At 37.7% G+C, this 12892-nt stretch overlaps 1 protein-coding gene across 6 annotated transcripts in view; it reads right to left on the bottom strand.

The window, feature by feature from the left end:
- LOC5578759 (leukotriene A-4 hydrolase) overlaps positions 1-12892 on the bottom strand; it is a 31310-nt gene that overhangs the window by 15094 nt on the left and 3324 nt on the right. The window contains exons 1-5 of one of the 6 annotated variants that reach the window (XM_021845759.1): positions 10203-10221; positions 9751-9813; positions 9571-9686; positions 9187-9513; positions 8974-9125 (exon numbers count right to left, since the gene is read on the bottom strand). In XM_021845759.1, coding sequence (XP_021701451.1) covers positions 8974-9125; positions 9187-9513; positions 9571-9686; positions 9751-9813; positions 10203-10206 — 662 coding nt within the window. In that variant the 5' untranslated portion in view covers positions 10207-10221. Of the gene's footprint in view, positions 1-8973; positions 9126-9186; positions 9514-9570; positions 9687-9750; positions 9814-9940; positions 10068-10102; positions 10128-10202; positions 10222-12892 lie in introns of those variants that run through there. The other 5 variants (XM_021845758.1, XM_021845762.1, XM_021845761.1 and 2 more) reach the window with 5 other exon arrangements.

Genomic DNA, 12892 nt, shown 5'->3' with positions numbered 1-12892 from the left:
TAAAACTAAATAAATCGTTTTCATAAGCAAAAAATCGTATTTTAGGGATGGTACACAAATTATGTCACGCTATTTTTTGGGACTTTTTGAACCATCTCACTTCATTTGGTCACGCTTTTTATATGAGATCTCAAAAAATAGAAAGTCTTGTAACGCTATGCCTGACTCCCTCCTCCCTGGAGCGTGGCGTAATTTGTACATAGGGGCCATGTACAAATTACTACGATTGTCATATAAATTCTCCAGATTAAGACCCAAGTAAAAATGGTGCTAAAGTCAAAACTGGAAAAGCATTTTTCTCTTTTTAAACAAACAAATAGAAGAAAATAAAAACACACAGCTCTTTTATTTGCCAAATAAAAAGGCTGTGTGTTTTTACTTTCTTTGATTTGTTGTTTTGAAAGGAGATAACTGCTATTTCAATTTTGACTTGTGTGTCATTTTTACTTGCGCCTTAAACAAAATTATCAAGAAGACGAATGTTAATTTTTCCTGATGAGCTCAACAGCGACTGACATAGTAATTGTTTACCAATGTCGATGTGTCCTTTTCTAATGTTTGTCCAGAATTGTAGGGGCCCCTTGACCAACTAAACTAGTACACTAAAACCTCAATTTACGAAGTCTTATTTTACGCAAACTCAATTTACGTTACTTTTTTACGAAGTAAATTTAATTTGCGTCACTTTTTACGAAGTGCGTAAATTGAGTTTAGACCCGTTGGAAACCCATGCAACCCATGAGTTTAGAAACCGTTGGAAGCCCATGCAATATGGATATTTTTGAAACAGGCACGACGGGAAGATGACGAAAATCGATGTCCGACGCCATTTTGATATCCAATTCACTAAAACCTCAATTAATGATGCCTTTTTTACGCAAATTCAATTGACGTCACTTTTATTACGAAAAAAATTCAAGAACATCATGCTTATATGAAGAGTTGGGATGCCATGATGTCATGATACTTAGCACCAGTATACAATTACTTACGTTTGTAGATACTCAGGCCTATATTCCGTGGAGTCCTTGGAAGTTCAAGAACATCGACACAACTTAATACAACACTTCGTTTACTAATATGAATAGTGAGGAGCCTTTGCAATATTAAAGAACTACATATATATTAGTAATTGGTTGCGCTTCTAGATCCTAAGGCTTATATTCGATATAGATCTTGGAGGAAAAAAACAATCCGCACAAATTAATATAATACACCGTTTACTCACATGAATGGTTAAGGGCCTTTGAAGTATTTGAAAACTAACCTCAAATCAATTATTACGATCATAGATTCCAAGGCTATCTTCAATGGAGTCCTTGGAGGACCAAAAATACCGTACAAACCAACAACATATTACGATGACTTAATGGATGGTTAAGAGACTGCGCCATACTAAAAAAAACTATCGTTAGACCATTGATCACGCTTGTATATCATAAGGCCTATATTCGATGAAGTCCTTGGAGGACCTAGGACATCGGTACAAATTATATACAATACTCATTTTACTACTATGAATACATAAGGGCCTGTGCCATATCACAAAAAAAGATTAAAGGATCGCTAAATACGCCAGTACATTGCAGGTATATATTCCAAGTTAGATTAACTAGAACACCTGTTGTACTTACTTAGTTGCCAAAACTTCGATCTGACAATACAAACGAATCTTCAAAATATATTAGTCTTCTAAGGTCCTGTATTGTGAGATATTTTTCTACATAGAAATGATAAATTGATCTCTATTAACTCATGTAGAATCATATGCCCAAAGAGTTCTTGGAAAACCATAACTTGCACACATTCTAGATTAAGAATCAAATATTATTATTGATATATTATTAATAATACTGAAAAAGCATAATTTCTCTAAATAATAAAAAAATAATTTCATACAAGTTGACTCCAAAAGCTAAGCTCCCTCGTTTCATGCACTGATTCAATTTACGCATCCCCGATCTAGTTCATAAATTGAGATTACTAGATACATGTAGGGGAATGTGGGGCAAGATGAGCACCCGGGGCAAGATGGGCACCCCTAGTTTGTGTCGTTCCTACCGATTTTTTTTAAATACATTATTTGGGTTTCTGATGAATATCATTAAATCGATATGATGGCCATAAATTTCAGCTAAAAAATCAACAGCACAACGTAAATGTTATCCAAAATACATAGAAGTCCAAAAATTAGCCTTTTCATATAAGATTTGTTCATTTAAAAGTGATATTTTCGTTGCGTGAGCAAACTAATTCATACGTTTTTGGCCGTATAGTTATAGAATAATCTTCTGTAGATAATCAGAAGCAAAACTTTTTATCAAATTTAAAAAAATATTTCAATTGTTTTGATTATATTAATAAATTTACAGCCTTGGGGCAAGATGAGCACCAAGTTCAAAATTAAGTAAAAGTGTGAAATTCTAGAACCACATTTAGCTGTGAGCTTGACTTACGGTATCTTCTTTGCACAAAACAATTTTTCTAAAAAATATACAAACAAACAACAAATTTAATCGTTTTTTAAGTAAAATCTTAGCAATTTATGAAAAGTGATTTATTTTCTGATAAAAGTTTTAAAAACTAAGCTAGATGAAGATAAATATTATCAGATATTAAAGATAATATCTTGGGATATTGCAAGCATTGAATAATAATAGTTTTCTTTAGTAAATTGCATCTTTTTATGGGGGTGCCCATCTTGCCCCGCAGTTTTTTTGACCGATGATAAAAAAGCTATTTTTTAAAGTGTTATTTGGAAAACTATTTATCACTTTTTAAAACTTTTAATGGTTGGAGGTCAAAGTAATAATGTAAAAGATAAGGATGGTTACCAATTTTACCAAAATAATTACGTTTAAGTAGGCTTAAATCGCGCTTATCCTTAGGGTGCTCATCTTGCCCCGCCTGACCCTAATATTGATCTGTATATTTCAAAGATGATTTAAATTTCACACCTCTACATTCACATACTTTCAACGCGATCATTAAAATTTAAAGCAAACCGTAACCGTAAAAAAAAAAACAAAACATGTCACAACGCTGGGGCCCAGACAGCCGTAGCGGTAAACGCGCAGCTATTCAGCATGACCATGCTGAGGGTCGTGGGTTCGAATCCCGCTGGTCGAGGATCTTTTCGTAAAGGAAATTTTCTCGATTCCCAGGGCATAGAGTATCTTCGTACCTGCCACACGATATACACATGCAAAAATGGTCAATCGGCAAAGAAAGCTCTCAGTTAAGAACTGTGGAAGTGCTCATAAGAACACTAATCTGAGAAGCAGGCTTTGTCCCAGTTGGGACGTAATGCCACAAAAAGAAGAAGAAGATGTCACAACGCTTCAAAACTGTAATCTTTTTCTTTCAAGTCATTTTTCAATCCCGAAAGCGAAAAAAACTTTTTGGGGTTTCTTCATTTTTTCTCAGTAAAACAGCATGACTGAATTTGTTGATGTTTATCGCAACGAAATGATTGTGCTCTTGCTCCAATAGATTTTAATTAAGTATAGAAACAAGCGAATTATTTTACAAAATCGAGCTCTTCTGAACCAACACATCAGGTGTATAATTTTTAAAACATGCTGAAAACCCTACTACTGGGATGATTTCATCTTCTTATCTGCGAAGTATATGACCTATTGGCGATCTAACGCAAAGCTAAAATGCGCAGATTGCGCTCTTCTAGAATAGGGATTAGTACATCTTAATCAAAGTTTCTAGTGATAACTTTGGAAGAAAAATCACCACAATCATTTAACTGACAAGAGTTTTGCAATTTAAGGCACAGAAAACCGTAAATATTAATTTCAATTTGGAAAATTTTTGCAACCTAACCTCACTTTTGATCGCTAATATGACACATAAAGAGGCATAGCATACAAATGTATGAAAAATAAAAGAAACTAAAGCTATCTTATTTTAAAGATCCCCTTACAAAAAGTCATTAAACTTTACTTAGGACTTGGAAATAAATAGCAAACATCGTTAAAAGTTCTTACATATTTTCTGCATTCAATATTATTTATGAAAAAAACAAAAAAAAAAGATTCAGATCTCAATGACAATCGTCAAATTCGTCTATCATAATTCAAAAACGAGCGCGTAAGAAACAAATAAAATTGTTAGGTTTCAAATAAATTGTTCTTCAGATGCATATGTTTTCATTAAAATATGAGTGTCTCTATCAAACTTTGAAACTCTTTTTGTTTATTAATTGCTCCCACTTTCGTCCTCTTTCTAGCACTTTCGCCCCCCAAATTCAGTTTTACAAATTTTCGCCCCACTGGACCTGAAAATCGCCCAGGGGGGCGAATTCCCCCACTTTGTGAATCACTGCTTCAAAGGAAAGGTACTTAATGAAGACCTTGGAAATTTAACCAAATTTGAATTATTGGGCTCAACTACGGTTTTGCGTTGAAAAAACTCAGGTTTGAGTAGATCCGCGTGGCCGTGTAGACTGATTGTACATGTGTATAATTGCACTACGATCCAAATGTATAAGACAGTGGTCACAAAACTGCGGAAACGCGGGCCGCATGCGGCCCTCGATAGAGTTTTGTGCGGCCCGCGAATGCATTTTCAATACTAATGTGATGTGGCCCGCATGTTGCTTTTTGTTGATAACTGTTAACTGTTAAAATTTTTCTTAAAATTGTGGGTTCCAATGATTATAAGAAATTAAACAAATTGGACGTTCTCTCTTTAGAAACTCAAATTTTCGTAGCTCACGATTATCAATCACGCAACACAGTAGTCCAAAAGACATGGATGAGTTGGCTCATCTGTTTGACTCATTGTCCTGGATTTTCATAGTTAAAGCTTGATTTGCTGCTGAACAGGAATCGCTAAAAAAATTTCTCGCCGATTCCTTGCAGAAATTTTCTACAGCGACTCCCGTTTGAACTGACATCACTTTTCAACGGTGTCTGGCCATTTGGCCGAACGCCGTTTGGCCGAATGCCGTTTGGCCGAACGCCATTTGGCCGAACGCCATTTGGCCGAACGGGTCATTTGGCCGAATGCCGTTTGGCTGAACCACGAAAAAAATTGCTTCAACGCTGATAAGTAGAAGTCATAAGTGTGGCCCAATAACTAATCAATCACCTGATTTGTTGATTTTGATAATGTAGCCGAACGTCATATTTGTCGCTATATTAGTGCTCCAAGAGAATAATTAAAACGATCCGTTAATTCAGGACGAAGTTTTGAACTTGGGTCAAGACTCTTAGCTGATGGGTTGGTTTGTTTCCGGATTACCAACGTTGTATTAGGGGGGGGGACCTAGTGTAGTGGTTAGAACACTCGCCTCTCACGCCGAGGACCTGGGATCGAATCCCATCCCCGACATAGTCACTTATGACGTAAAAAGTTATAGTGACGACTTCCTTCGGAAGGGAAGTAAAGCCGTTGGTCCCGAGATGAACTAGCCCAGGGCTAAAAATCTCGTTAATAAAGTCAAACCAACCAACCAACGTTGTGTTAGGTTTACTCCTGATTGATTTTCATCAGAATTTTTTTTCTTCTTCTAATCATAGGCTATTCTTTCGATTTGTACTGGTTCCATAATTGTTCGCAATAATAAATCTGATTTTTTTTATTGGGAATTTTACCTTCTTTAAATTATCGGCAGTTCTTTGTAGTTATACTGATATAATAATTATTTGCAATACACTTGCTTTAGTTCTTATAAGAGATTTTTCCTTCTTTTGATCATAGGCTGTTCTTTCATATTTGAATATTTTTCATAGTTTATTGGAATTATGGCTTCTAATACGCTCATAAAGAGTCTAATTAAAACATATTTTTTAGCGGAAGGGTTAACTGAGGAAAGATTTCATTCTGCTCCAAGATTAACTCTGCACCGTTGCTTTCGTATATCAATAAATCGTACGATTCAGTGAACGTCAAAAAGGTTCACTGTTTCTACGTCGAGAAAAGAAGAAGCCAAAACTCGTGTTTGCTAGAACTATGAATAAAATCGCTTAATACGATTCGAAGCATTGAAGCGAACCGATGCTACAGAAGGACGAAAAAGTCTTGAACTGTCTTTTAGTTGCTGTCAAAAGCTGACTAAAAACGGAATGCGAAAACCTCTGCTGGCTACTATTACCGCTAGAAGAGAAGTTAATAATTGTTTTCATTTATGATGTTCTTCTTTCAGAATTGACTATTTTTTGAACTAATACTAAAGAGCTGATTTATCCTTCTTTAAGAATAAATTGTTCTTTGAAATTAATTAAAAATTCATGCTAACTATTATCTGTCATCAATTATTTTCAATTTCGGCTAAACGGCATTCGGCCAAATGACCCTTTCGGCCAAATGGCGTTCGGCCAAACGGCATTCGGCCAAATGGCGTTCGGCCAAATGACCCGGAACCCTTTTCAACTGCGTACTGCGATTAGAAAAATGCGCTTCCTTGATCGAGTCCTTGCAGGAATTTCCCCTGCATCAAGATAGGCCAAGAAATTACTTGTCAGCAGCGAATCAGGCTTAAGTCACAAAAAGCAATGATTTCTTGTGTCTGGTATTTTTGCACTGATGCTTTCTAACGCAAACAACAACAATCGAATTTCACGAGTTTTAGACGGGAATAGTTGTGCACGAAAAACTCAAGCGTGAGATTTTCGAAGCAGATCTCAAATATCTCGCAGGAGGGCTAATTGATTGAGATTTGAGTGTGAATCTGTCAACACTGTTCAAGGCTTCAACAGTTTGAATATCTGCCTAAGCTTTTAAATTCTATTAAATCTAAAAGATTTCTTTTAAATCTCAAACTTAGATAAGCTAACGTGCTTTAAATTTCTAAAGAGTTTTGGCTACTTCACGTCAATGTTAAGTCAACTGACTATGAATGTTAATTCAACTGATCGATAAAACTGTAGTTCTGATTAGGCAGCACTATTAAGGTGACCTAGGTTTGTAGGAGAGTCCGGAGACCTCAAAAATATTTTCAAGATGTATATGTTTTTGGCATACTTGGAATTTCTTAAATAAAAAATCCAGATGTTTGACAAAACCAATGCTTTCTTGCACAAATCATACAACTCCGGAGCCGGTTTTGTATTGCATATGAGATCTCAACTACGTGCACATAGGAAAAAGAAATGGAATTTTGCAATCTAAAAATCTATAAAAGCTTGCGGCCCGCGCCATGTTTTGAAAGCATGGAGGTGGCCCGTGAAATCAGTTGGGCTGAGGACCACTGGTATAAGGTGTGGAACTTTCCTCTTATTTTCGAAGTGTACATTTTAGCAGTTCTCATATTATTGATCAATAACAGCGCCGGTCAAGTCCTCACAGTCAGTTGGGAAAGGAATGTTAGTGTGTAAGGCGGCATCCACAAATTACGTAACGCACTAGAGGGAGGGGGGAGTGGGCTCAAGCGTTACAGCAAATACAAAAATTTGAATTTTTTCATGCAGAAAGCGTTACGGAGGGGGGGGGGAGGTGGTTAAAAATTTCCAATTTTATCGTTACGTAACAAACGGACGCTGCCAAATGATTGTTGCTTCTGGAGACCGAAAATACCTCTGCATCTCCACAATCGCCACGGGAAGGGTGTTTATTAGTAAAGGACGAAAGAGATCTGGAAGTCACCTTTGGTCGGTGAAGCGATCTATGGATAAGGAGGAAAAATATGGCTCTTACTTACAACTAGTTTTGCATTTTTGTCGGTGAAAAGATATCTCGCATAATCTGGGATAACGCCCTAAAAGCCATTGGTAACCACGTGTGTAGCTCGTTGTTTCTGAGAAAATGAATGAACCAACACCACTGGCATGTAGAGAATGATTTTTTCTAAACCATTGCGTTGTTGAACAACGTGTAATCCCATTTAAATTCATAGAAACAACGAGCTACACACATGGTTACCAATGGCTTTTAGGGCGAGATCAGAAGTTATGCAAGATATCGGTTGAATATTAAAAAAGTACGGCGACATTCACAACGTCGAACTATTCAAAGGTTGTTTTTAGTAAAGACGAAAAAAGAAAGGTATGTGTATATTAAATATAAACAGGAATAAGGGTTTATGCCGACACTTGTAGTGTCGAATCATCCATAGTTTATTTGGAAATTACATAAACATAATGTTGCCACGATAAAAATGTGTAAACATAAGAATGAAACGAGCTCACCAGTTCATAATCCATCCTCGACTGAACTTGAATATCTTTTCGCATTCGCACAACGCGGACCGGATACGATTGAGCTTGATTTCATTGCTCGGCCCACAAGAGCGTGCAACAGAACTAGCGAATGCAGTTTGCGGTTCATTTTTCTATCAAAATTCACGTGAATTGTAATCTATCAATCGTGTTCAGTTCGCTTTGTCTGGGTGCCAAAAAGAATTGCCATAAGGGTCATTGGCAGGCGTTGCAGAATTCGCTCTCATTTGAGAATGAAGCACGATCAAAGCAAGCAAAGAAAAACATCCCATCTGTTGCGGTCCACGATCGTCATTGTATCGCAAGGTGTAACAAGTCTGATAAATGGAAGCAGCGAGCGAGAGCCCCAACGAGAGAGCGATGATAAACTCCATTTTTCTCGCTTGTTTACCGTTGGGGATAGGTGTTTTTCTTTACGGGCACGATAAACAATCCACGAACTTCCAATAACAACAGTGTCCCCCAGGCTTGGAACATGTTTAGAGGGGTTTTATCATGCACTACTATCCCCCCAATCTGATCAAACTTGTAGCAGTATACGATAAACAGTCTCTCATAATGTGCAGCATGTTATGATAGTTACAGAGAGCGATACGTGAGAGATTCTCTCAATTTTCTCAGGATTCAATCCCTGGTCATTGGGCATAACTGGAATTCTACCGGGAAGGAGCATATCCTTTTTTAAATAGGCTGTTTTTCGTGTTATGTCAAATGGTCTTTATGTCGTTTGGAGTAGCTCTATATGGCATTATTCCAAACGGGATAGACCCCAAGTATGTAACCATTCTTGCCCAATACTTACATGGGACCAATGGGTTTTTCCACCAGGGCTCCCACTACGATTGCCAAAAGATAACTTGGAATGGGAATGCTTTGCTTGAAGTACGACACTCCGCTTTCTGATTTCAGTTTAACGGCACTCATCAAACCAGTTACACCAATCGGATGCCGAAGCTGAAATTTCAAATGACATTTTACCAAAGGATAATTACATCCAAAGCAAAGAAAATCATACCGTTGCATTGTAGGTGAATTTCACGGCCGGTGTGTCCTGGCAAGGAACAAGAGACCGCGCATGGATTGCCTGACACTGACTGAACAGATACGGGTGCTTCTTACCGCACGTCTGTTCAGCGTTTAACCATTGGAGAGCACTGGCCTTCGGGTTGGTTTCGTACTCGACAATCAATTTGAATTCACCGGATGTTTTCGTCGGCAAGTAAACCGTCAACTTGGAACCGATGTTCTCAACAGGTTTTCCCACATCCCAGCTGACCGGTATCTCTCCTGCTGCAGTTTTAACTGCCATGGATGCAATATCAAGGTCGCTGCTATCCAAAAACTATATTGGAAAGTTAGAATTAATAACGTTTACATGAAATAACCAATTTAAACTTACTATTTCCTCAACATCATCTCTTAAGGTTTTAAACGACAATGAAGCGCTACCAGACAATGTAGACTTCTCAAAGTTCACCGTCCATTCAAGGTCGATGTGAGTAATGATGAGCTCATCTAAAAGATAAATGTACATAGAAACTGTTCAAAAGAAAACTACATATAGAGCATTGAAACTTACGTGCATTCGAGTAGGAGCTCGGATCAATCGGACTAAGTCTCATTTTGATGCTTGGCTGCGGAGCTGAAACGAAACGAATAAAACACAGGTGAGAAATATTCCGCCTCTTCTATCTTTCGGAAGGGTTAACCGCAATATGCAAGATAACATAGTCCGAACAATTGAAACTGATAACGAAAGGTTTAACTACATGGTAGGTATGATGCAACGATGAGCTATTAATGAATGATTGAGTTTTAAGACATTTGAAATTGCTATTCAAGTACGTATAATCTTTAACCAGGTTCGATCTTACTAAGTAACGAAAGTAATGTATTCTTTGAAATGGCTCAAGTTACAACAAAAAACTAACATGTTAACATTTTGCCAGTTAATTACAACTACAATAACGAAAGCGTGACTGAGACTAATTTCTTCTACTCGGTTGAATTTCGACTCAAATAGCATTTTACCCATCACATAAATTGCTGTTTACGTTTGAAAAAGTAAGCTTTTGAATTAGATACATTGGCGTAAATAAAGGGAGAATGTAAACCAAATCTTATTTTAAGACGTGACGTTATCTGGAAAAATAAGGTACACCGGGGAAAGTTAAAACGGCTGGAGCAAGGTAAAACAACAAATGTTCATGGTGTTTTCTAACTTCGATAGATAAACTTTCTACTGGAGCATCTACTTAACATATCACTCCGAGTGCAGTAAAGTTGACCAAAATGTATTATTATCACTTCAACAACTTTGCATTTCATCTTGCCCCACCCGTATCATCTTGCCCAAGGATCGAAAAAAAACGTCTCTAGCGATCAACAACACAGTATTGGAATAATCTAAGAGGGCCGTTACTCTCGCACCAGCATGATTTCAACACCTCATTACGCGCTCAAAGAGCAGATATATGGAGCATCTAATGTACTGTTTGTCATGATCACTAGATTCTTGCCTCGGTGTAACTTAGATAAAACTTATTTCTAGTAGGGTGCAGAACCACTTGGACACTTCCATGATTCACTTTGGCATGAAGGGTTTTCTCGACCGGATTATCTGAAACTTTGCAATAACATGCGCTTCAATACGATACATTTTGTTGCCATATATAAGCTCTGCAGCTTTCAAAAAACCCCACTGCCGAAGTGAATCAAAAGTGCCAAGAATAGGATCCGGCTCAACATATCAACAGCTGAACAGGTTCGGTAAAATAAAAAACCGTAATTCCATCGAAATTCAACCGAAATTTTACCGAAAACTGTAAAAATTTACAGTACTCCGTTAACTTATTTCACTGAACTTCAGCTGTTGAAATTACGGTGAAATCCACGGATTCCTGGAAAATAATTTAAGTGTGTAGAATAATATTTGAAATAATTTTCAAATAACACAAGATGGGGTGGAATCTTGCACATTTCTCTTTAATGTTTTCAATGCAAATTTTAGAAAATCTTGAAAGACAAAACTAACCATAAAAGTTTTTTTTCTGGAAGTAACAACAATATCAATAATTTATGCAAAAAAATATTCACAGGTATCTATTGTTTCAGTTTTTTTCTTTTGACGTAGGACTACGTCTATCTTCTTTATACAGGATTGAAATTGGAATTTCAAAACCAAGAGCGTTACGTTAGCATGAAATATTTTGAACGTTTTTAACTTTTCACTTGCTTAACGAAATTCCTTGATTAGCACCTCAATCGAAAGACAAGGTATCAAAGGTTCATGTCGTTTACTTACTGAATCCCACATACCAGTCCAAAAGGATTAATAACTGTTTTAAAAGAGAACGTTGATTCCAAGCAAATCAATAAATAGGGGTGCTAGAGAAAAGTTGACTCTCCGCTTGGATCGCATCTCAGCAGGCAACAGATCGGCTTGCTCTGACCGGGCGTGCTTCTCAGGCACAGACATCGATAGCGAAGGAGCCCCCCGTTTGTCTTGTTTCGCTCAAATCAAACTGACCGTCGGTCGTCCGAGAGAAGATTCCAAGCCAAAACAATCACCGCTGCGCCGCCAAGAAGAAGAAGAGGAAACGGTCCACAGGAGAATGAGATGGTTGTTGCCGTCATCGCAGCCCTAAACGAACGGAACGGGTCCTTCCTGCAGGGGATCGGGAAATACATCGGCGGAAACCGCAACTGCGATGTCGGCAAGACTGCAAGATTGGCAAGAGTTAAGTGGAATCCCGTAAACTGGCGGTGGCTGGCATCCGAGAAGGAGGGGAAAAAGAAGGCATTTCCTAAGCAAAACCCCACCAAGCTTCAAAGACCGCCACGATGGAGAAGACCCCGAAGAAGCCGACAGTCCCCCTGAGTTGGATCCAAGGAGCTGCTAATCGAGCGTCGGACTTGTGAAATCGCACAAGATTTCAATAGTGAGCTACGTTTCCAGATTGCGATTTCAGCCCTGTGATTCACTGCTGTTGTGCACCAGCCATATGGCAATCAACTGATAACATCCCGCAGTGCTATTTATCTGTAACAGCATCGAAACAACAAAGCCATCGGCCATATTCAGGGCCATAAAATTAGTGAAAAAGAATTAAAAGAAAAATATTTTCGACTTTTTTCAAACAGCTTCATACAAAATTTAATTTGTCATGACTAATTTATGACACGACAACACAAGTCTCATTCGCAGACGCTGCTGCAGTGCCGTCGGGGTGAGAGCTTAACATTTCACGTTTGTAAATAGAGTGGCATTTCCAACAGCGTCTTTGATTTTCCATATTTCATGAGAACACTTCGATTACGAAAATCACCACTTGTAACAAAATTGCGACATATTTAGAATGCTTTTGAAAACAAATTCTCATTGAACAATTTTCATAATTTTGGCACCCATGGATCAGACACTTACCTTCATAATGAGGAAAACTATTGATTATCAATAGCTAAGTATTGAATATTTAGGAAATGTCAACCCTTTCAACTATTCATGTTCGACCATTTTCTCATGCATGAGCATTTTCCGTGATTTTCTAGTGATTCTAAGCTCAACACATTATTGGCACATTGGTCGATCAGAAAGAGAAAAGCACGAAAGGGAGGAGCCTTATCTCTTATTCTAAGGTTTCAAAAGATGCTTCTATCGCCGGATTCGGTATCATTCCCTTTTTGTTTTTGAGCTGGTAAGAGCTTCTCTGAACCTGCGG

The sequence above is a fragment of the Aedes aegypti genome, chromosome 2, assembly GCF_002204515.2.
Source record: "Aedes aegypti strain LVP_AGWG chromosome 2, AaegL5.0 Primary Assembly, whole genome shotgun sequence".
Classification (NCBI taxonomy): Eukaryota; Metazoa; Arthropoda; class Insecta; order Diptera; family Culicidae; genus Aedes; species Aedes aegypti.
The sequence above is the reverse complement of the archived record's forward strand: the minus strand, read 5'-3'. Positions and strand labels throughout refer to the sequence as shown.